At 46.2% G+C, this 23,918-nt stretch overlaps 2 protein-coding genes across 2 annotated transcripts; both read left to right on the plus strand.

Moving 5' to 3' along the window:
- Positions 1-11,350: 11,350 nt before the first annotated feature.
- LOC128832311 (olfactory receptor 51G2-like) lies at positions 11,351-12,286 on the plus strand. The gene has a single exon (XM_054019591.1). It carries the CDS (start codon positions 11,351-11,353, stop codon positions 12,284-12,286), a length of 936 nt encoding a protein of 311 aa, XP_053875566.1.
- Positions 12,287-22,383: 10,097 nt separating this feature from the next.
- Positions 22,384-23,319, plus strand: LOC128832317 (olfactory receptor 51G2-like). The gene has a single exon (XM_054019605.1). It carries the CDS (start codon positions 22,384-22,386, stop codon positions 23,317-23,319), a length of 936 nt encoding a protein of 311 aa, XP_053875580.1.
- The last annotated feature ends 599 nt before the right edge of the window (positions 23,320-23,918 follow it).

A 23,918-nucleotide genomic window follows, 5' to 3' on the forward strand; every position in this document is an offset into this window, starting at 1 on the left:
TTTCCAAATTTAATTCCTCTGGCTTCAGTTTCCAGCCATTGATCCTTGTTATATCTTTCCCTGCTAAGTTAAAGAACCTGTTAGCACTTGGTATTTCATTCCTATACATGTGCTTGTACACTGTTATCAAGTCAGTTCTCAATCTTCCCTAGTTTGACTCACTACGTGCCAGTTTATACAGCCAAGGGTAAGTTGGAACCAAGCAAGGAGGAGAAAATGTTTTAGTCAGTCCCAGGATGATTGTGAGCCACCAGTGTGATGCAGGAATGAACAAAGCAAATGAGATCCTAGAATGTGTCAGGCGAGATAGGGAAGATAGGGAAGGATTAGTATCCTTATAACCCTCCTTCTAACACTACAAGAAGAAGAATTCTGCGTGGACTCCTCCTGCCGGTCGAAATGACAGATTGGACTTCTACAGAGAGTGCTTCCGCAGATGTGTACAGACTGAAATTGTGAACAAACAGCATCACTTGCCCCATACAGAACAAAACGCCCTCCGCAGCCTCAGAAACAACTCTGACATTATAATCAAAGGGGCCGAAAAATGAGGTGCTGTAGTCATTATGAACAGATCGGATTATGAACAGGAGGCTGCCAGGCAACTCTCCAACATCACGTTCTACAGGCCAGTATTCTCCGATCCCACTGAGGCGTTCCAAAAGAAACTACACCGTCTTCTCAAGAAACTCCTTCCTATATTACAGGAACAAATCGACACAGACACACCCCTAGAGCCCCGACCAGGGGTATTCTATCTGCTACCCAAGTTCCATAAACCTGGAATCCCTGGACGCCCCATCATCTCAGACATTGGCTCTCTTACAGCAGGATTATCTGGCTATTTGGACTCTCTGCTCAGACCCTACGCTCCCAGCGCTCCCAGCTATCTTCAAGACACCACCGACTTCCTGAGGAAACTACAATGCATTGGTGATCTTCCTGAAAACACCATCCTAGCCACCATGGATGTAGAAGCTCTTTACACCAATATTCCACATGAGGATGGACTATATAAGCGGTCAGGAAAAGTATCCCTGATGAGGCCACGCCACACCTGTTGGTTGAGCTTTGTGACTTTGTCCTCACCCACAACCATTTCAGATTTGGGGACAACTTATACCTTCAAGTCACAGCACTGCTATGGGTACCCACATGGCCCCACAGTATGCCAACATTTTTATGGCTGACTTAGAACAACGCTTCCTCAGCTCTTGTCCCCTCTACTTGCGCTACATTGATGACATTATATGGACCCACGGGAAGGAGGACCTTGAAGAATTCCACCTGGATTTCAACAATTTCTACTCCACCATCAACATCAGCCTGGATCAGTCCACAGAAGAGATCCACTTCCTGGACACTACAGTGCAAATAAGTGATGGTCACATAAACACCACCCTATACCAGAAACCTACTGACCGCTATACTTATCTACATGCCTCCAGCTTCCATCCAGGACACATCACATGCTCCATTGTCCACAACCAAGCCGTAAAATACAAACACATTTGCTCCAATCACTCAGACAGAGACAAACACCTACAGTATCTTTTATCAAGCATTCTTAAAACTACAATACGCACCAGAGGAAGTGAGGAAACAGATTGACAGAGTGATACAGAAGTCACCTACTACAGGACAGGCCCAGCAAGGAAAATAACAGAATACCACTGGCCATCATATACAGCCCCCAGCTAAAACCTCTCCAGCACATCATCAACGATCTACAAACTATCCCTCACTCTCACACACCTTGGGAGGCAGGTCAGTCCTCGCTTACAGACAGCCCTCCAACCTGAAGCAAATACTCACCAGCAACTACACACCACACCACAGAAACACTAATCCAGGAACCGATCTCTGCAACAAACCCCATTGCCTACTCTGTCCCCATATCTACTCTAGTGACACCATCACAGGACCCAACCACATCAGCCACACCATCAGGGGCTCATTCACCTGCACATCTACTAATGTGATATATGCCATCATGTGCCAGCAATGCCCCTCTGCCATGTACATTGGCCAAACCAGACAGGCTCTATGTAAAATAATAAATGGACACAAATCAGACATCAGGAATGATAATATACAGAAGCCAGTTGAAGAACATTTCAATCTCCCTGGACACTCAGTAACAGATTTAAAAGTAGCCATTCTTCAACAAAAAAAATTCAGAAAGAGACTTCAAAGAGAAACTGCAGAATCAAAATTCATTTGCAAATTTAGCACCATTCATTTGGGCTTGAATAGGGACTGGGTGTGGCTGGCTCACTACAAAAGCAACTTTCCCTCTCTTGGTATGGATACCCCCTCATCAATTACTGGGAATGGACCACATCCACCCTGTCCGAATTGGCCCTGTCAACACTGGTTCTCCACTTGTAAGGTAACTCCCTTCTCTTTGTGTATAATATTTAATGCATCTGCAGTTTTCACTACATGCATCTGAAGAAGTGGGTTTTTTTACCCACGAAAGCTTATGCCCAAATAAATCTGTTAGTCTTTAATGTACCATCGGACTTCTCATTGTTTTTATCCTTATAACAGACACTGGTCAGATTTCCTCTGTCAAACTGTAAAATTCTGGTCGCGCGTTTTACAGAAAGAAGAATTCAGACTGAACAGGGGCAAAGAAGGGCTCGTAGGATGGTCAGCGTCAGGGAGGGTCTGACGTTTGGAGGAGACTGGAAGAACTTGGCTGGTTCAGCGTAAGACAATACAGGCTTCATGGGGATCAGATTGCTCTATAAATACATTGGGTCAGGGGAGTGGGAAACACCAGGGAGGGAGACAAGCTCCTGAAGCTAAAGAACAGCATTGGCACAAGAACAAATGGGGACAAACTGGCCAAAATGAAACTGAGGCTGGAAATGAGAAGTTCATTTCTGACTTTTAAAGTAGGGAGGTTCTGGAACAGCTGCCCCCCAAAAAAGTGGGGGAAACAAGATTTGAAGATAGAGCTTGACAGGTTTATGCACTGGGCGATATGTCAGGCTTGCCTGTCATAAAGGGGGACTGGGCTTATGGACCCAGGAGGTCCCTTTCAGTCTCATGTCCTTATGGGTCATATAGACCATTTTGCATCACACCAGGAGCTCATATGGAGTTGCTTGTCCACTATGGCCCTGCTCTGTGCCCAGGCCGATGGATTTGTCCCTCAATTGATTCAAGAGAAAGCATGACTCAGCGTTATCGTCTGGAAAAGGAATTGTTCTTGGGTTCCTGTTTAGTGATGTCACAGGAGTGTATTTCCCTGAGTTTCTGGTAATCTCAGCATGCTGAACCACCAGCTACCCCCACCTCAGTCACTAGCCCCAGAGAGGAAGGATAGTTCAGGGGTTAAAGTGCTGGCCTGGGGCTCAGAAGAACTGGTTTCACTTCCAGGTTCTTCCACAGACTTCTTCTGTGACCTTGGGCAACTCACTTAGTCCATCGGTCCCACAGCAACATGTGTTTTAATACGTCTCAATGTAAAGGTGTACATCGAGGCAGAAGGGATACAGGAAATCCATATTGGATGCGGGACTGAATCCGGGGAAGCAGGGACTCTGAACACTTTGGGGTCATAGTGGATAATAAGCTGAACATGAGCCCCTAGTGCCACACTATAGCCAAAAATAAAATCCAGGACGTACAACCAGGGGGATCTTGAGTAGGAGCAGGGAGGTTATTTTACCTCTCTTGTTTGGCCCTGGTGCGACCACTGCTGGGATATTTTGTCCAGTTCTGGTGTCTACAGTTCAAGAAGGACGTTGATACAACGGAAAGAGTCCAGAGAAGAGCCACAAGAATGATTAAAGGATTAGTAAATCTGCCTTCTACTGATAGACTAAAGGAGCTCAATCTACTTAGCTTAATGAAGAGAAGGTGAAGGGGCGACTTGGTCACAGTCTGTAAGTAGCTGCATGAGGAACAAATGTTTAACAATGGACTCTGCAATCTATCAGAGAAAGTTATAACATGATCCATTGGCTGGCAGATGAAGCTAAACACATTAAGATCGGAATGAATGTGTAATTTTTTTTAACAATGAGGGTATTTAACCATTGGAAAAATTTACCAAGGGCCGGGGTAGATTCTCCAGCACTGACAATTGTTAAATCAAGGCAGGATGTAGTTCTAACATCTCTGCTTTAGGACTTATTTTTTGGCAGGTCTCTGGCCTGTGCTATACAGGCAGGGGGGTCAGACTAGGTGATCACAGTGGTGCCTTCTGGCCTTGGGATCTGCCCAGTGATGTTAATAGCACGGTCCTACTGCACGGTGTGTTGTACTGATAAATATGTTACAGATTGACAAGTGCTCGGACGCTACAGTAAGTGGGGATATTGTTAAGTGTCGTAGAGAGATTTCAGCTCTGTGTGCCCCAGAAGGGTGATTTGGGGCACTGGGTGGAGAACCTGAACTCTTCCCAACACCCCTTGGTGATGAAGCCTGTCATTAGCACAGCCCCCTTTCACGTGGGAGTTCTGGGCCCCTCCTGCAGCTTGGCGGTAAGAGGGGAATCAGGATGTGTTTTCAGAATGTGAAGGATCTGGGGAACATTGCCTGGCCGAGCAGAGCCCTGCTGGGCTGCCCCTGCCTCTGATCCTGATCCCCCTCTCTCTCCATGGGCACTGAGAGCCGCTCTAGTGCTGCAGATAGACCTCACACCCTGCATCCACATTTCCAACATCACCAAGTTTGGGGATAGCTGGATCTGGGGAAGGGGGTTGTTTGGATCCCAATGAGAGTTAGCAGCAGACATTTGGAGCAGGGCTTTGATCACACCCCTTTCTAGTAAACATGTGCATGGCCTTGCTTAACTGCGTGTGCATGTCTCATGCCTAAACATGAGGAAAGACCCTCTGAGCTGTGCCTCAGGCACCAAGTGACTCTGCGAGCCAGTCACTGTCATGTCGGCTCTCTGTGCCGTAACCGTATTCCTTACAACTGGAAACTATGGTTGAAACTATAGTAAAGATCAGAATGATCAGATACACAGATGAACACGAACTGTTGGGGAATAATCAACACAGCTTTTCAAAGGGAAATCGTGCCTCACCAATCTATTAGAACTCTATTAGCAGTCATGGGAGAAGAAGGAAGATTCTCTCATGGATCAGTAACTGGTTAAAAGATACGAAGCAAAGGGTAGCAATAAATGGTCAGTTTGCAAAATGGAGACAGGTAAACAGTGGCATCCTTCTGGGGCCTGTACTGGAACGAGTGTTGTTCAACATATTCATAAATTATCTGGAAAAAGAGATTAACTGTGAGGTGGCAACATTTGCAAATGAAACAAAATTACTGAATATATTTAAGAGAAAATCAGATTATGAAGAGTTACAACGCAATCTCACAAAAGTTGGTGAGTGGGCAACAAAATGGTAGATGAAATTCAGTGTTAATACCTGCAAAGCAATACACATCAGAAAACATAATCCCAACTATACATAGAAAATGATGGGGTCTAAATTACCTGTTACCACTCAAGAAAGAGATCTTGGCGTCATTGTGAATAGTTCTCTGAAAACATCCACTCAATGTGCAGCAGCAGTCAAAAAAGCGAACAGAATGTTAGGAACCATTAAGAAAGACATAGATAAGAAGACAGAAAATAACCCATTGACTCTATATAAATCCATGATATGCCCACATCTTGAATACAGCGTGCAGTTCTGATCACCCCATCTCAAAAAAGATATGTTAGAATTGGAGTAGGTACAGAGATGGGCAACAAAAAATGTTTAGGGGTATGTAACAGTCTCCATATGAGGAGAGATTAAAAAGATTGGGACTTCTCAGCTTGCAAAAGAGACGACGAAGTGAAGATATGATAGAAGTCTATAAAATTATGTGTGGTGTGGAGAAAGTGAATCAGGAAGTGTTATTTATCCCTTCACAAAACACACCAACCAGGGGTCACCCATGAAGTTAATAGGCAGCACGTTTAAAACAAATAAAAGAAAGTACTTCTCTACACGATGCACAGTCAGCCTGTGGAAGTCATTGCCGGGGATGTTGTGAGGACCAGGAGTATAACTGGGTCAAAAAAAGAACTAGGTAAGTTTAAGGAGGATAGGTACATCTGTGGCTATTTGTGGCAAGATGGTCTGGGATGCAACACCATGACCCAGGCATCTCTAAACCTCTGACTGCTAGAAGATGGGAGCAGATGATGGGAGATGGATCACGCAATAATTGCCCTGTTCTGTCCATTCCCTCTGAAGCATCTGCACTGGCCACTGTCAGAAGACAGGACGCTGGGCTAGATGGACCATTGGTCAGAATCAATATGACCATTCTTCTGTTCTTAAATCCTCTGCTGAAGAGAAGCCTTTTCCAGGGGCTCCCTCTGTTATAGAGCTGGTGTAGCCACCCTAGCAGACACCCATGGTAGGGTGACCATATGTCACTCTTTTAAGCCCTGTCCCATGAAGTAATGCCAGGCCCCCAGATGGGTAAGGCAGAGCTAGGAGGGGGGCAGTGTCCCAGCCTACGGTGACAGCCTCCTCAGACCTGAGTGGGTCCCTATAGGGTTCCAGCAACGGGCAGCAACCTCACATGGTGGGGCACCCTCGCATGATTTCTCTTTGGGAAATATGGTAATCCTAAAGGCCTGCTCAGTGTGGGAGGCTGATGGAGGGCTACTGCTGTCACCTAGAGGTGTGGTCCTGTAGCACAAGGGACAGAGGCGCATGGGGTGAGTTTTCACAGAAAATAGATCGTTTTTCTCTGAAAGCTCAGCTGCCATGATGCTGCCCAGCTGCAGCTGCCTGGATCCCCAAGAGAAATGGAGGCTTTTCATCTGCCTCTTCCTCATAACATAAATGAAGGTTTCAACTGACGGAGTCTATGGCTGCACTCTGGGCATGGAAAGATCAAAACCTCCTGCCCAGTCTATGGCTGAGGTATTGTGCCCCTCAGCTACTCTAACCAACCCTCCCAACTCTGTTCAGGCACCTCCACCCTGGGCAATGTCTCTTCAGCACATCGTGCGGGCAGTGGCTACAGTGACAGGCCCTGGTAGCACATCACTGATGAACCTGTGCTAGCAGGGAGCTGGAGAGGGTCCTAGAACAGTTGTGGAGGCACAAAGATTGTGGGTGGGTGGGCCTAGCTACAGATCACTGAGATCTGTACCTAACTTTGGGGATCCCAGGATCCTGGGTCCCCCTGCTTATTGCTTAAGGAGAAGGGAAGGGACCTCCCCACCTTGAACTAACAGAGGGAAGTTTCCCTGTAAGGAGCCTTGTGGAATCTCCCTTCCCTGGCCTGCACCTGGGTTTGTAATGCTTGGGAGAAATCTGGTCCTATTTTACTACTATTATTATGATTCTCTTTTATTTTTTTTCAGCAACCTTACAGCAGTGACAGCCTCATCGTTACCACTAGGCCACCCCCAAGGTAGACATGTGACTAATCTGAATAAAGCAAACAGTGATGACAAGCCCAGATTCCAGGAATAGGGCCTGCATCAGGACTGGTGCTGCAGTCCGGTTGACTAGCATCACCCCACATCCCCTGTGATTTGGCCTCCTGCAGTTTGCCATTGGCCATGACGGGGTTAAAGCTGGTGCACACTAAGCCAAGCAGATGAGGTTCCCTGATGGCCAAGTGGCCCCCAAAGGACTGTGCAAACATGCTTCATATAGACAGTTGCCTCCCTGTCTGAACAGATACTGTCTGCTGCCCATGCAGCCTCTCTGATAGCTCCTTGTCCTCTTGGGTGAAGACTTCTGGTGTCAGCAGTTCCCCTTTTGAAGGAATTGGGTACGTTGGCAGATTTCACTACCTTTAAAATGTGCAGTGAAGGGGAAAGGCTGCACGCTGTTTCCATTTGCAGATGTTCTGTGCAGCGGCAGAGGGCTGTCAGGGTGATTCAGTAACAGGGGATGGAGGGCAGGCAGGGCTAGGTAGCTTGGGAACCTCTCCCCTACATCTGCCCATGCTGCTCCATGAGTTACTCAAGTTGCACAAAAATCTGATATTCAAAGCGAGCTCAGAATGTTAAAACTCCGATACCCCAAGTCAGGATTTCACAAGGGGTCCCATTTCTAGAGGTGCCGTGTGCTCTGGGCCCGATCCTGCCAGGGGCTGAGTATGAGGAGACCCCACGGAATATCCGTGACCAGTTCCAAAATCATCTCGGGTTTGTTTTCCCAGAGAAGTTTAATCAGCAAATGTGTTTTCAAAGGTTTTATTCTCGGACTCGATTTTCATCACAGGAATTCAGAGCTGTGTTGCTCTGTGGTACCAGCTGCAATAGGACATATTTCTGTTTCCTGACTGGCAGAGGGCTCCTGCATTTCTATGCTGTAGATACCCATCAGAGTTCCAGGGCTACCAGCATCTCTGTCCCCTCTCTGGTCTTTGAGTGCCAGATGTCAGGCCTTGCAGTCTTCCCCCTCATAGGGTGGAATCCTGTGATGCTCCCCCCCTCAGCCTGGGCCCTTGGCTACAGCACACTGTGGGTCAACTGTGCTTGCTCAGCAGGTCTGAGTGGGTTCGGCACCTGTGGTTCTTCTCTTTGGGAGTCTGTGGCTAGTGGTCAGACAAGTTACTAGCCAGCCTTCTAGAACCAAAATACTGTTTAATCTGAATATTAAGAATGAAGCATAACATGGGAGAATAAGAGGGTTTTAAAAGAGCAGTCTGTACACGTCTCTGACCCCAAACCCTCCTCCTCTGATGGGGACCCAGGCAGGCCGAGGGCCTTCAGACTTCCCAGGGGTGTCTGTGCCTGTCAATCTGAAGAGCTTCTCAGTAACAGCTGCCCCAGCTCTGGACACACTCCCAGTGCTGACAAAACAAGCTGTGTAACGTGGCTGGAGCCCGGAAACAGGCTCTTCCCAGCTTGTAGCTCCGGTGTTGTTTCTCAACTTCTCTGCGGTGCTGATTGAGCAATGGCTTTTCTTGAGCTGTTGCTTCCCTTCCTGCTTGTTTTCCAGCTGCCTGCTGTTAAACTAGGAAGATCCATACTGGTTTCACCCAATACAGCCATAACATAAATATCCCACATGTTAACACTATATAGTTATACAGCAAACATCCCCAGAACTAGGTTTAACATACACAGTTAATGGCAGCTCAGCTCCATGTCTGTCACAATGCTGTTCCCAGATGCTATGTATTTTATGAATACAAGACACAGACAGTCAAAGAGCGAGAGAGCGAGAGCAATGGATGACTTTCACATGTGAAATGAAGTTCCATTTCCATGAATACTCACGCATTTGACTTTGAAATCCACTTCCTGCAAACCCTCCTCGTGCCTGAATAACAGGTGCTGGGGTTACTATGTACTAGAGAGTGAAAGCTCAGGGAATGAATATTTTATATACCGATCCCACTGCCTGTTACCACTCCAGGTACAGGCTACAGACTGGCAGAACAGAACCTGAGGAGAACCAGTCAGCTAATAACCCAGGAACAGAGGAGCTACTAGACTTCTGTTTGCTGACAAGCGACTGAATGAGGGCTGAGATGCTGGGATCTTTTCAGATTCTGAAGAAATCCAGGTGACAGATGCTACATTTTAAGTCCCACTGTAACCTGAGAAATCATCTCTGAAAGAAGAGGTGAGGGGAAAGAATCGGTTGATATGTGTGTGCTAAACTACAGATTTGTAAATGTTATGCCAAAACTTTTTACTCTAATACAAATATTAAAAACCAAACTTTCATAACATGCCTGTATATTGAAAGCCAGAAGCAGCGTTGTTGGAATCTCTACAGCAAGCAGCAGTGGAAACTTTACTGCTTAATGGCTTTTACTTTAGAAAGTATTTCAGAAGTTCTCCACATACTTTTTGCAATGGGTTTGTGCTATTAACTCTTTGTGCAGTGAACAGTTGTATAATAGTATCCCCTGGTAACTGAACAGAAGCTGTTTCTAACACTTACATTCAGGGTCATGAACAGAATCCCTCACAAATACCACTGCAAGTCTGTCCAAAAAGTTATTGCTGAGGTGCAGGAAAGGGGAGTGTTATATTAGTTGTAAGTAATTTATGCCCATCACATCTTACATGAGCATGGATATTAGAGCAAACCTAGTGTTTGCATATTCACCCGTGACGCCAATCCCTCCCCTGCCCAGCCAAAGTAACTGTCTGTGTTAGCTTGAAACTTGTCAAGTATCTAGACCCTTGCATGGGGAGAGGATGCAGGTCCTGTGAGGAAGATCGAATGCTCAGGATTCAGTTAACATTGGCCGGGCAAAGCACTTCAGCTTCCCTTGGAGGGATTCTTGGGGGTTAGAATGTATCACTGGGAGGACATGGTAAGGGACAGTTAATAGAGCCCGGTTCTGACTGAATTTACACATGTAAATCTGGAGCAACCCAGTTGAAGTCACTATTATGTAATTAAAAATCTGGCATTAAGAATTTATCCCATGTGTTGGAAAGAGACAGTGGAATAATTTGAAGTCTCAGCAGTGGAGAAAATAAAACGTATATCTATGAGGCAATGAAACACGTTTATAAATAGCTTCAATGCAGGGCAGATAAATACAATGGCCGTCTTCACCATGCACTTGCCATGTGTTTATACAAGTCATGATACAATGGGGCACACTGAGAAGTGGAGGGCTAGAAAGGGTGTCTGTGTGAAGGTCACAATTGTAAAATCACACCATGCTCAAGTAGGCTGTGGAACTCCAAGCCAGAAGATATCAATGGGGCCAAGAGCTTCTCAGGATTCACAGAGAGATGGGATATTTAAATGGGTAATCAGGAAATCCAATTACAATACTGAGAATTTTTTTTAAAAATGTCTTGTAAGGGCTGTAAACCTTCCTGATTTACACGACAAAATATGTTTAATTACTAGGTGTCAGGGGAAACCTTTCCCTCGGATCAGGGTATCTCTTAGTTCCCTATTGCAGGGCTTCCTCCATCTTCCTTTACTGGCCACTGGATACTGGGCTAGACAGGCTGTAGGTCTGAGCTTGTCTGACAGTGCCCATCTTCCTATTGGTGGTCTAATTCCAAGACAATGTTTTTGCTGTTTTTCCTTGAGGTCCTGGGAATCTCTAGATTTGCACTAAAAAGAACAGGAGTACTTGTGGCACCTTAGAGACTAACAAATTTATTAGAGCATAAGCTTTTTGATATGCATCCGAAGAAGTGGGTTGTAGCCCAAGAAAGCTTATGCTCTAATAAATTTGTTAGTCTCTAAGGTGCCACAAGTACTCCTGTTCTTTTTGAGGATACAGACTAACACGGCTGCTACCCTGAAACCTGTCATTAGATTTGCACTGAGAGCAGAAAGATGTCTCACTAAATATCATCTAGTCTCCTGTTCCTTTTCCTTTCAGGAAGGAAAGTTCAAAAATCCCTGGACCTGCCCAGTATATTATGTCAGCTGTCAATGACACCAAATTCAACTCTGCAGTGTTCCTTCTCACCGGGATACCTGGGCTGGAAGACGTCCATCTCTGGATCTCTATCCCCTTCTGCTTCATGTATGTTATTTCAATAGTAGGAAATTCAGTTATTCTGTTCATTATAAAAACAGATCCAACCCTCCATGAGCCCATGTATATTTTCCTTTTCATGTTGGCCGTCACGGACCTTGGCTTATCGATAGCCACCATGCCTACAATACTGGGCATATACTTGTTTAACTCTAGGGGAATCAGCCTCAATGCCTGTTTTGCCCAGTTGTTCTTCATCCACTCGCTTTCAAAAATGGAATCCTCCGTGCTCTTGTTGATGGCCTTTGACCGCTTCATCGCCATCTGTAACCCACTAAGATATACCTCCATCTTAACTCCACTGAGGATAGCCAAGATGGGACTGGTGGCTGTTCTAACATCGGTGGCCGTAATACTCCCACTCCCCATTCTCCTGAAACGGTTCCAATACTGTCGAGACAATGTCCTCTCCCATTCCTACTGCATGCACCAGGATGTCATGAAGGCGGCTTGTTCAGACATCTCAGTGAACAGCATCTATGGCTTGTTGGGTAAAATCTCCACGGTGGGGTTGGACTCGCTCCTCATCTTCCTCTCTTATGTGATGATCGTCAAAACAGTGCTGAGTGTTGCATCCCACAGAGAGTGCCTCAGGGCCCTGAACACCTGCGTCTCCCACCTCTGCTCTGTCGTGCTCTTCTACATATCAGACATTGGCCTGGCTTTGATACACAGATTCGGAAATAGCTCTACTCACTTGCTTCAGATTATCCTGGGCTACGTCTACCTGCTGGTCCCGCCCCTGATGAACCCAATCGTGTACAGCGTGAAAAGCAAACACCTTCGTGAGAGGATAATCAGGGCATTTGTCAAGTGAAGGGTCAGTTCATCACCTGGCTCCAGTGCTGGCAACATGGGAGAGGAAAAACACAAGCGATGGCCATGACCACATATTCCATCCTGGAACCTCTTCCCCTGAGGCCCTTTCCTTTGCCCCATCTCTTCCCTGAAGATGACACCTCTACTATTCCCCTTTACCCGAGACTCTGCCCCCTTTCCAGGCTGGAAGCCAGAGCCAGGCCTTGGTAAGAGCTGCCCAGGGAACCAGAGCCACAGTGAGGTGCCCCACACCCTCCACATTTTATCCCCCAGGGTTTACAAGTCAGGGAATGTGGAGACTCTGGGGCTCCCCACAGCAACCTGTACTTCCAGGGCAGCTCTTACCTTGCCCTGACTCTGGCCTGGCTGGGAGAAGGAGCCTCGGGGAAAGTGAAGGAGCAAGAGGCAGGGCTTAGTGAGAAGATATGGGGCAGGAGACAGGGCTTCAGGGGAAAAAGGGGAGTAGGGTCTGAACCAACGTGGACCACAGCAATCAGGACAGTGGGGCTGATCCTGAGTAAAGGAGGAGGCTGGGGCTGGAGGGTAGGAGACCTTGTGTTTTTGATAAGACTAAATTAATGTGACCCCACAAAGGGGTCTCTTGTAAGTATCCCAGTGTGACAGTGTTGCCCATGGGAGCCAGCCGAGGTCACTCAATTAGGGTGAACTGCAAACAAAACGGGGCAGACAAACCCCCAAATGCTGCTGGATATTCCAATACTTAGATTTACCAAAACAGCTTCTCTAGTACCTCACTGGTTACTCAGAAGTCCAAACAACACAGTTCCCTTAAAGTGCCCAGCCTCAGGCCTCCATCCACACACACCTGTCAGATATGAGGATGCTTACTGAAAATCTTATCTCATCATATAAAAGAATAGGTTCTTCCAATCCCAAAGGGTCAGCCACATACCCAGGTCCAATTATAACTTAGATCCTACCCAAAATACACGCTTATAGCCAATTCTTATTAACTAAACTAAAATTTATTTAAAAAGAAAAGAGAGAGTGTGTTGGTTAAAAGATCAATATACAGACAGACTTGAATTCAATTCTTGAGGTTCAGATACATAGCAGAGATGAGCTTGTAGTTGACAAAAGTCCTTTTAGAAATAGTCCATGGGTTGTAGTCCAATGTCCATATTCAGGGTGGCTCCAGTCAGTGACTGGGGATCATAATCCTTGTGGCTTAAGGTTTCCCCCTCTTGAAACCCAAAGCAGATCTGAGATGAAGTAGGATCATGTCCCTAGGTTTTTATACATTTCCAGCAATCTTTTGGCCTGAGAAAACAATAGGCTCAACTTTCCTTCTTCTAACCATCCTGGCAATTAGCACAGGATAAATTATCCATTAAACAGTTCAGATACAGGTTACCACAACCTTCAAAGAGATGTATAGACAATAATACTGTGGGGAAAAAGAACTAGGTGGCCTTCTTTACAGCCAAAGTAACACCGAAGGCCCAAATTTAGGCCCTCTGACAGAAGCTGACTATACAGACGGCCTTTACATAGAACCGTACAGGCCAGGGCCTGAACAAAACTAAGCTTCACAATTCCCTGCCAAATACGGTCATGGGCTATGACCAGAGGAGGGAGGGGAAGGGAGCAATGCAATAGGCCTTAGCAACAGAATAACTGCTTGTTTATGAAATACATGATAACTGCCTGTCTGTAAGAACATGATAACCGCTTGTTTATAAAACATAATAACCGCCTATATGAAGAAATTGCTTCTAGTAAAGGTCAACTTCCCCTATAGTTCCAGCTATCTGCCAACCAGCCAATCATATATCATCTTTGGCCATCCCATAATAAACCCCTATGCCCTTAACCATAGAACCCTGGAAAAAACAGTATGTTCCCTGATGAGAACAACACTCCAACTGGTGCCAAGTACCACCCATGTCGGAAACCACCAAGAAACCCCCCCACCCAATAGGCACCCAATTCTCGTAAATAATGAGGGAGCTACCGGGAAAAAGGGACAGACCCCTACTCTTATTTTCGCATAAATGACATATTATTTGTACTATGATTGCGGTTTGACGGAATAAAGGCAGCCTGCGTGCTGTGCTAGGGGTGGTAGTTTTCGGACTGCCACCCCAACGCGTTGGTATGTATTGCAATAAACTGGCCTCAGGCTTGAGTCTGTGAACTAAAATCAATGTGTGGGTGACTTTTTCCACGACAATACTATTTCACTCAAGTATCATCAGAAATGTTAATATTCCTTTTTTTAGCTTTGAATTAAAGCTATAGCAATAGACAAGACTTGTTTGCTTACATCACAAGACCTGAGCAAACATCTACCCTTGAGATCTCTAACAATACAGACTTACATTTCAAAGCTCTATTCATTTACCTATCTTCCTAAGCAGTCTCTACAGGTCAGCCATGGGTCAGATCAATCTGTGAGTTAATTAACTCTTTCTGGCCCTGTTACCTTTCAATGAGATCTTATATTATACTCATAACGTCACACCCGCGCTGAGAGTAAGTCATTGCAAGAACCTTAGAGGGAAGGGCAGGGTGCCTGCAGAGCCACCTCAGACCCCTAGGGGGCACTCTGGGTTGGCCCCCATCCACACGGATTTGGGCAGAGTAGGCTGAACTCTTGGAAGCTGTTACCAATGGGTGGATGTCAGCCCAACCCCCAGACTGCTGTAAACTCCACTGAGGCAGGGGGAAAACAGGCCAGCGAATCAAACCCTTGTAACTGGCTTCTTGCCATCCGGCTCTGTGCAGCACTGGGGGAGCTCTGCTGACACAGCAGAGAATGCAACTGGGCCTGTCCCTGCTCAGGTGTCTGGAAGGCTGGTCCTGTTCTGTACTGCTCGGTAACTCCAGACAGCTCGGTTTTGATTCCCAGGTTGTGCGTGACGGTGGCCAAGCCACTGGATGTCTCTGCACAGGTGGATAATAGCCTTGCCCTGCCTCACAGCGGTGGCGAGAAGATAAATAAAGTAACTCCTCACTTAAAGTCATCCCGGTTAACGTTGTTTCGTTGTTACGTTGCTGATCAATTAGGGAACATGCTCGTTTAAAGTTGTGTAATAGATTCATAGATTCATAGACTCTAGGACTGGAAGAGACCTCGAGAGGTCATCGAGTCCAGTCCTCTGCCCTCATGGCAGGACCAAATACTGTCTAGACGATCTCTGATAGTCATTTATCTAACCTACTCTTAAATATATATATATATATATATATATATATATATATATATATATATATATATATATATATATATATATATATATATATATATATATATATATATATAGAATGCTCCCTTCTAATGTCCTTTGGCAGCCAACGGCTTTGTCTACTGCTTGCATGAAGAGCAGCCCGTTGGAGCTAGCTGGTGGGGGCTTGGAACCAGGGTGGACCAGCAGCCCCCCCATCAGCTCCCCTATCAGCTCCCCACTCCCCTAAGTTCCCTGTGCAGCAGCTGCCTGCAGTTCAGCTGTGTCCCTCCCCCCACTGCCATGTGCTGCTCCTGTCCTCTGCCTTGGAGCTGCTCCCTGAGACTCCTGCTTGCTGTGCGGGGGGGAGGGGAGGAAGAGGGGGGCTAATGTCAGAGTGTCCCCCTCCCCCTGCTCCTGCACCCCGCTTTCCCCATCTTCCATAGAGCAGGGAGGACAGACTAGGACTCAGGATGGAGGGAGCTTGCAGAAGCTGCCTCTCAGCAAGCTGATCTAATTAACAAGGCAGTGTACTTCAGAGAATTGCGCATCTCTCCCTCCATTCCTGCTGCCTTGTAGAGTGAGAGAGTTAACCCTTGAGGGCTCAGCCAATTGCTAGTTCATCATTTAGCAGTAAGGGAAATATCCCACCTTCTGACTCCTCCACCTCAACCAAGCTTCACAATCATCGCTGTGTACCAGTATTAAATTGTTTGTTTAAAACTTATACTGCGTGTGTGTGTATGTGTGTGTGTGTATATATATATATATATAAGATAGTCTTTTGTCAGGTGAAAAAAATTTCCCTGGAACCTAACCCGCTCATTTACATTAATTCTTATGGGGAAATTGGATTCGCTTAACATCGTTTTGCTTAAAGTCGCATTTTTCAGGAACATAACTACAATGTTGAGTGAGGAGTTACTGTACATTCAATGCGGTTAGAGACCCTAAGATCACGGCTGTGTCAGGGTTCCACAGAGCAACACCTCTGACATTGGTCTATAAAAGGCTTCTTATCACAGCCTCCTGTGACAGCTGCTTCTGGGAAGACTCCATCCCCTTGGTGTCTGTTGCAGATGTAGGGATGACAGTGAGGGTTAGGTAGTGGATTTCTGAGGGTAATGTTGGAGTGTCACAGGGACGCCGGGAGTTTCAGCACAGTCACAGTCAATGATACTAAATGGGTCTAACTGCCAAACTACGGCTCAATGGCCAGGGGGCCTCATCTTTGGTGGTCTGGTTGGGAGAAAGCAGTCTGAGGGCAAAGGTCAGCTTCACACCTTGGCCCTGTAACACAGACACGGCTGAGCACTGAGGTGACTGGGCCCAGGCTCACACAGGTTTCAGCAAAGGCTACTTCCACAAGAAAGGGGCAAACAGATGGGAAGATGCTCTCAGAGACACAGGGAAACTAGGCTGGGTCCCAAGAGCTCCTTGGCTTCCGAAAAGAATGTAAGTTGGGCCAGGTCTGTTTCCTAATAAACCCACTCATTTTAAGGAGGCTGGAGTGACTGTATAGCTCTGGTCACAAGTAAGAGTCTCAAGTGTCCAATCAGTGCTACTTGGTGATAAGCTTTTATCTTCCTTTTGTTGTTTGAAACCTGCTGCCTATTAGTTTCATTTGGTGACCCCTAGTTCTTGTGTTATGAGAAGGAGTAAATAATACTTCCCTATGTACTTTCTCCACACCTGTCATGATTAAATTGTGAGATTCCTCTCATGTTGGGAAAGGATCTGGTTTACAGGAGAAAGAGACCATATATCCTGGTTTCACTATGACCATCTTGAGTCTTCTAGGCCAGCGTATATTCTTGTTGAGTGATTATAAGTATTCAGAGTAGCAACTTTTTCCCGTTGCATCCAAACTAGATATTCCCTCAAGACAAAAATCATAGATTCATAGAATTTAAAGAAAGAAGGGCACATTAGATTATCGAGTCTGACCTCCTGGAGAATTTCTCCCAGTTTACCCCCATATTGAGCCCAATGACTTGTATTTGACTAAATCATCACTTCTGTTCCTCTAAAGCGTATCTTTTAGGAAGGCATCTAATATTGGTTTGGAGATATCCGGAGAATCCACAAGTCCTTTGAGAGTTTGTTCCCCTGGTTAATCACCAACACAGTTAAAAATATGTGCCTCATTTCCAAATTTAATTTCTCTGGCTTCAGATTACAGCCATTGGTCCTTGTTATACCTTTCCCTGATTAAAGAGACCATTAGTACCTGGTATTTCATTCCTGTAAAAGTGCTTGTACACTGTTATCAAGTCAGTTCTCAATCTTCCCTATTTTGACTCACTACGTGCCAGTTTATACAGCCAAGGGTAAATTGGAACCGACCGAGGAGGGGAAATGTTTTAGTCCGTCCCAGGCTGACTGTGAGCCACCAGTGTGATGCAGGAATGAACAAAGCAAATGAGATCCTAGACTGTGTCAGGTGAGATAGGGAAGATAGGGATGTATTAATATCCTTATAACCTTCCTACCAACACTACAAGTAGAAGAATTCTGCGTGGACTCCTCCTTGTGGTCTAAATGACAGACTGGACTTCTACATAGAGTCCTTCCCCAGACAGCAAAGGCTGAAATTGTGAACAAACAGCATCACTTGCCCCATAACTTCAGCCATACAGAATGCAATGCCATCCACAGCCTCAGAAACAACTCTGACATTATAATCAAAGGGGCCAACAAAGGAGGTGTTGTAGTCATTATGAACAGATCAGATTATGAACAGGACGTTGCCAGGCAACTCTCCAACATCACATTCTACAAGCCACTATTCTCCGATCCCACTGAGGCGTAACAAAAGAAACTACACCGTCTGCTCAAGAAACTTCCTACTATAGCACAGGAACATATCAACACAGACACACCCCTAGAGCCCCGACCAGGGGTATTCTATCTGCTACCCAAGTTCCATAAACCTGGAATCCCTGGACGCCCCATCATCTCAGACATTGGCACTCTTACAGCAGGATTACCTGGCTATTTGGACTCTCTCCTCAGATCCTACGCTTCCAGCGCTCCCAGCTATCTTCGAGACACCACCGACTTCCTGAGGAAACTACAATGCATTGGTGATCTTCCTGAAAACACCATCCTGACCACCATGGATGTAGAAGCTCTTTACACCAATATTCCACATGAGGATGGACTACAAGCTGTCAGGAACAGTATCCCTGATGAGGCCACAGCACACCTGGTGGCTGAGCTTTGTGACTTTGTGATTTGGCCTCCTGCAGTTTGCTATTGGCCGTGATGGGGTTAAAGCTGGTGCACACTAAGCCAAGAAGCTGAGCTTCCCTGATGGCCAAGTGGCCCCCAAGGGAATGTGCAGACATGCTTCATATAAACAGTTGCCTCCCTATCTGAACAGATACTGCCTGCTGCCTGTGCAACCTCTCTGATGACTCCTTGTCCTTTAGGGTGAAGTCCTCTGGTGTCAGCAGCTCCACGTCTAGCAGGAATTGGGTACGTTGTAAGCTTCACTATCTTTAAAATGTGAAGTGAAGGGGAAAGACTGTGAGCTGTTTCCATTTGCAGATGTTCTGTGCAGCAGCAGAGGGCTCTCAGCTGGGCTGTCAGTGTAACTCAGTGACAGGACTGAAGGACCCTAGGTAGCTTGGGAACCCCTCCGCTACATCTGACCAAGCTCCACGGTGGGTTGTTTAAGCTGCACAAATATCTGATAGTGTTAAAACCCCGATGCCCCAAGTCAGGATTTCTCAAAGGATCCCATTTCTAGAGGTGCCGTGAACCATGGGCCTGATCCTGCCAGGGGCTGAGGGAAAGGAGAGGAGACTGCCTGGAATATCAGTGGCTAGTTCCCAAATCACCTTAGGCTTATGTCCTCCTGGACATTTAATCAGCAAATGCATTTCCAAAGGTTTTATTCTTTGGATCGATTGTGAAGGCGGCTGCGTTGTTCTATGGTAACAGGGACGATAGAAATATGCTCTATTTCCTGACTGGCTGGGGGCTCCAGCACTTCTACCATATAGATACTCCTCAGAGTTACAGGGCTACTGGCATGTCTGTCCCCCTCTGGTCTCTGAGAACCAGATGTCAGGCCTCATAGTCTTCCCTCTCATGGGGTGGAATCCCGCCATCCTCCCACCCTCAGACTAGTCCCTGGGTTACAACACATTGCAAATCAACTGTGCTTGCCCAGCAGATCCAAGTGGGTTCACCACTGGTGGTTCTTTCCTTTGGGAGTCTGTGACTAGTGGTGAGATGAGTGACCAGTCAGCCTTCTGGAACCAAAATACCGTTTAATCTGAATATTAGGAATAAAGTGTAACATGGGAGAACAAGAGGATTTTCAAACAACAATCTTACACATCTCTGACCCCAAACCCTCCCACTCTGACAGGGACCCAGACAGGCCAAGAGCCTTCAGATTTCCTCAGAGGTGTCCGTCCTTGAAGGCTGAAGAGCTTCTCAGCAACAGCTGCCCCACCTCTGGACAGACTTGCAACACTTGCAAAACACACTGTGTAATGTGGTTTGAACCCATAAATAGGTCTTCCCAAGTTGTATCTATGGCGTTGTCTCTCAACATCCCCAGAGGGGTTACTGAGTGATGGCTTTTCTTGAGCTGTTGCTTGTTTTCCAGCTGGTTGCTATTAAACTAAGAAGAACCAGTCTGGTTTCACCTAACATAACATAAACATCCCAATACCTAGGGGGGAAGGGATAATGCAGTGGCTTGAGCATTGGCTTGCTAAACCCCAGGTTGTGAGTTCAATCCTTGAGGTGGCCACTTAGTGATCTGGGGCAAAATCAGTTCTTGGTCCTGCTAGTGAAGGTAGGGGGCTGGACTCAATGGCTTTCCCTTCCAATTCTAGGAGATAGAATATCTCCATTTATTTTTATTTATTAATATATGTCTACAGGAAACATCCCAAGAATTAAATTTAACTTACACTTTCATTATGACAGCTCAGCTTCATGTCTGTCACAAAGTCGCTCCTGGGTACTACGTATTTTAGGAACGCAGGACATAGACAGTCAGAGAGAGAGAGAGAGAGAGAGAGAGAGAGAGCAAGAAATAGACTACTTTCCTGTGGGAAATGAAATTCCATTTCCATGAATACTCAAGTATTTGAAATTGAAATCCACCTCTTGCAAACCCTCATTTTGGCTAAATAACAGGTGCTGGAGTTACTATGTACTAGAGAGTGATTGCTCAGGGAATGAACGTTTTCCGTGCTGACCCCAAAGCCTGTTTCCACTCCAGATACAGGCTACAGACTGACAGAACAGAACCTGAGGAGAACCAGTCATCTATTAACCCAGGGACAGGGGAGTTACTATACCAGTGGTCTCCAAAGTGGGGTGCACAAGAGTATCCTTGGGGGTGCACGGCAAGAGGAGGGTTTTTTTTTTCTCCGTCCGAGCGGCTTTTTTGTTGTTGTTTGTTTTTTGGTAGAGCCGGCATGGCAGGGGGTGCATGCTCAAAATTTTTTTACTGATAGGTGTGTGCGATCAAAAAAGTTTGGAGACCACTGTACTACACTTTAGTTTGCTGACAAGTGACTGAATGAGGGCTGAGACACTGCGAAATTTTCAGGTTCTGAAGAAATCCAGATGACAGACGCTACATTTTAAGTCCCACTAACCTGAGAAATCATCTCTGAAAGAAGACCAGAGGGGAAAAATGATTTGACATATGTTTATTAAAGTACAGATGTGTTAATGTTATGCCAAAACTTTTTATTGTAATACAAATATTACAAACTAAACTTTCATGACTTGCATGTATATAGAAAGAGTTGCTGGAAACCGTGCAGGAAGGAGTAGTGGGAATTTTACTGTTCAATGGCTTTTGCTTTAGAAAGCATATCAGAAGTTCTCCAAATACTGTTTGCAATGCGTTTGTGCTATTATTTCTTTGTTCAGTGAACCATTGCATGATACTGTCTCCTGGTAGTGGAGCAGAAGCTATTTCTGACACTTACATTCAGGGTTGTCCATTCAATCACTATGCAATACACGTGCAAGAACATAAGCACCTAAGACTTTCCAAAAAGTCCCGAGAGACCAGAACCACTGGTCAGTATTTCAGCAAAGAGTAGAGCTGAGGTGCAAGAAAGGGGAATGTAATCGTGGTTGTATGTAATTTACGCCCATCACCTGTTACACAAGCATGGTTCAAGTAACTTGCATACTCAACTGGATATGAGTGCAAACCTAGTGTATTCATATTCACCCATTTGCAATGCCATCCTCTCCCCAACCCAGCTGAACTAACTGTCTGTGGCAGCTTGTAACTTGCCAGATATCTACAGACCCTTGTAGGAGGAGAGGATGCAGTTCCTGTGAGGATGATGAGAAGCCCGTAAGATGATTGAACTATCTGGATTCAGTCAACAGCCCGGAAAGGGTGTGTGTGTGTAGAGGTCTCCACCATAAAAATCACACAGTGCTCAAGTAAGCTGTGGAACTCCCAACCACAAGATATCAATGGGGCCAAGAGCTTAGCCAGATTCAATGATGGAGTGGATGTTTATATGGGTAACAAGTTACAAAAAAAAAAAAATTCACAACACAAAATATGTCTAACTAGTGAGTGTCAGGGGGAAAATTTCCCTGGGCGCTGGTTATCTCATAGCTGGCTATTGCAGGGCTTCTTCCACCTTCCGCTGCAGCACCTGGAACTGGTCACTGGATACTGGGCTAGATGGACTGCAGGTCTGATCCAGTCTGGCAGTGCCTATCTTCCTATTGGTGGTGTAAATTTAAGACCATGTTTTTTGCTGATCTTCCTTGAGCTCCTGGGAATCTCTAGACTTGCACTGAGAACAGAATGATGTCTCATTAAATATCATCGAGTCTCCTGTTATTTTTTCCTTTTAGGAAGGAAAGGTAAAAACTCCTTGGACCTGCCCAGTACATTATGTCAGCTGTCAATGACACCAAATTCAACTCTGCAGTGTTCCTTCTCACCGGGATACCTGGGCAGGAAGACGTCCATCTCTGGATCTCTATCCCCTTCTGCTTAGTGTATGTTATTTCAATAGTAGGAAATTCAGTCATTCTGTTCATTATAAAAACAGATCCAAGCCTCCATGAGCCCATGTACATTTTCCTTTCCATGTTGGCCATCACAGACCTTGGCTTATCGATATCCACCATGCCAACGATACTGGGCATATACTTGTTTAACTCTAGGGGAATCAGTCTCAATGCCTGTTTTGCCCAGCTGTTCTTCATCCACTCACTTTCAAAAATTGAATCCTCTGTGCTGTTGTTGATGGCCTTTGACCGCTTCGTTGCAATCTGTAACCCACTGAGATATGCTTCCATCTTAACACCACCAAGAATAGCTAAGATGGGACTGGTAGTTGTGCTAAGATCGGTGGCCCTAATATTCCCACTCCCCTTTCTCCTGAAACAGTTCATATACTGTCAAGCCAATGTCCTTTCTCATTCCTACTGTCTGTACTCAGAGGTCATGAAAGCGGCTTGTACGGACTTCACAGTCAACAGCATCTATGGCTTGTGTGTTAAACTCTTAACGGTGGGGTTGGACTCGTTCCTCATCTTCCTCTCTTATGTGATGATCCTCAAAACAGTGCTGAGCATCGCATCCCACACGGAGTGCCTGAGGGCCCTGAACACCTGCGTCTCCCACCTCTGCGCCGTCCTGCTCTTCTACATATCAGACATCGGCCTGGCTGTGACACACAGATTAGGGAACAACTCTTCTCACTTGTTTCAGATTCTCCTCGGCTATGTCTACTTGCTGGTCCCACCTATGATAAATCCAATTGTGTACAGCGTGAAAAGCAAACATCTTCGTGTGAGGATAATCAGGGCATTCGTCAAGTGAAGGGTCAGTTCATCACCTCTCCCGTGTCACCCGGGCTGGTGACACGGGAGACGACAAACACGAGTAAGAGTCATGGCTACCTATTCCATCATGGATCCTTTTCCCCTGTGGTCCCTCCCTCTGCCTCATCTCTTCCCCCAAAACCATACCTCTACGACTCCGCTTACCCAAGAATCTACCCTCTTTCCAGGCTGGAAGCCAGAGCCAGGCTCTGGTAAGAGCTGCCCATAGAGCCAGAGCCACTGTGAGGAGCCCCAGACACTCCACATTTTACCCCCACCCAGGACATATAACCTAGGGAAGGTGAAGAGTCTGGGGCTCCCCACAGCAGCCTCGGTGCCTGTGACAGCTCTTACCATGGCCTGACTTTGGCCTGGCTGGAAGGCGGAGTTTCAGGGAAAGTGAAGGCACAGGGGGCAGGGCTTAGTGGCAAGAGAGGGGGCGGGGCTTCAGAGGAAAAAAGGGAGTAGGGGGTCCGGCCAGTCTGAACGGAGACCCCAGCAAGTAGGACGGTGGGGGTGTTCCTGAGTGAAGAAGGAGGATGGGGCTGGCGGGTAGGAGAGCCTGTGTTTTGGAGAAGACTGAATTAATGTGACCCC

This window comes from Malaclemys terrapin, chromosome 1 (genome assembly GCF_027887155.1).
Source record: "Malaclemys terrapin pileata isolate rMalTer1 chromosome 1, rMalTer1.hap1, whole genome shotgun sequence".
NCBI classification, from domain to species: Eukaryota; Metazoa; Chordata; order Testudines; family Emydidae; genus Malaclemys; species Malaclemys terrapin.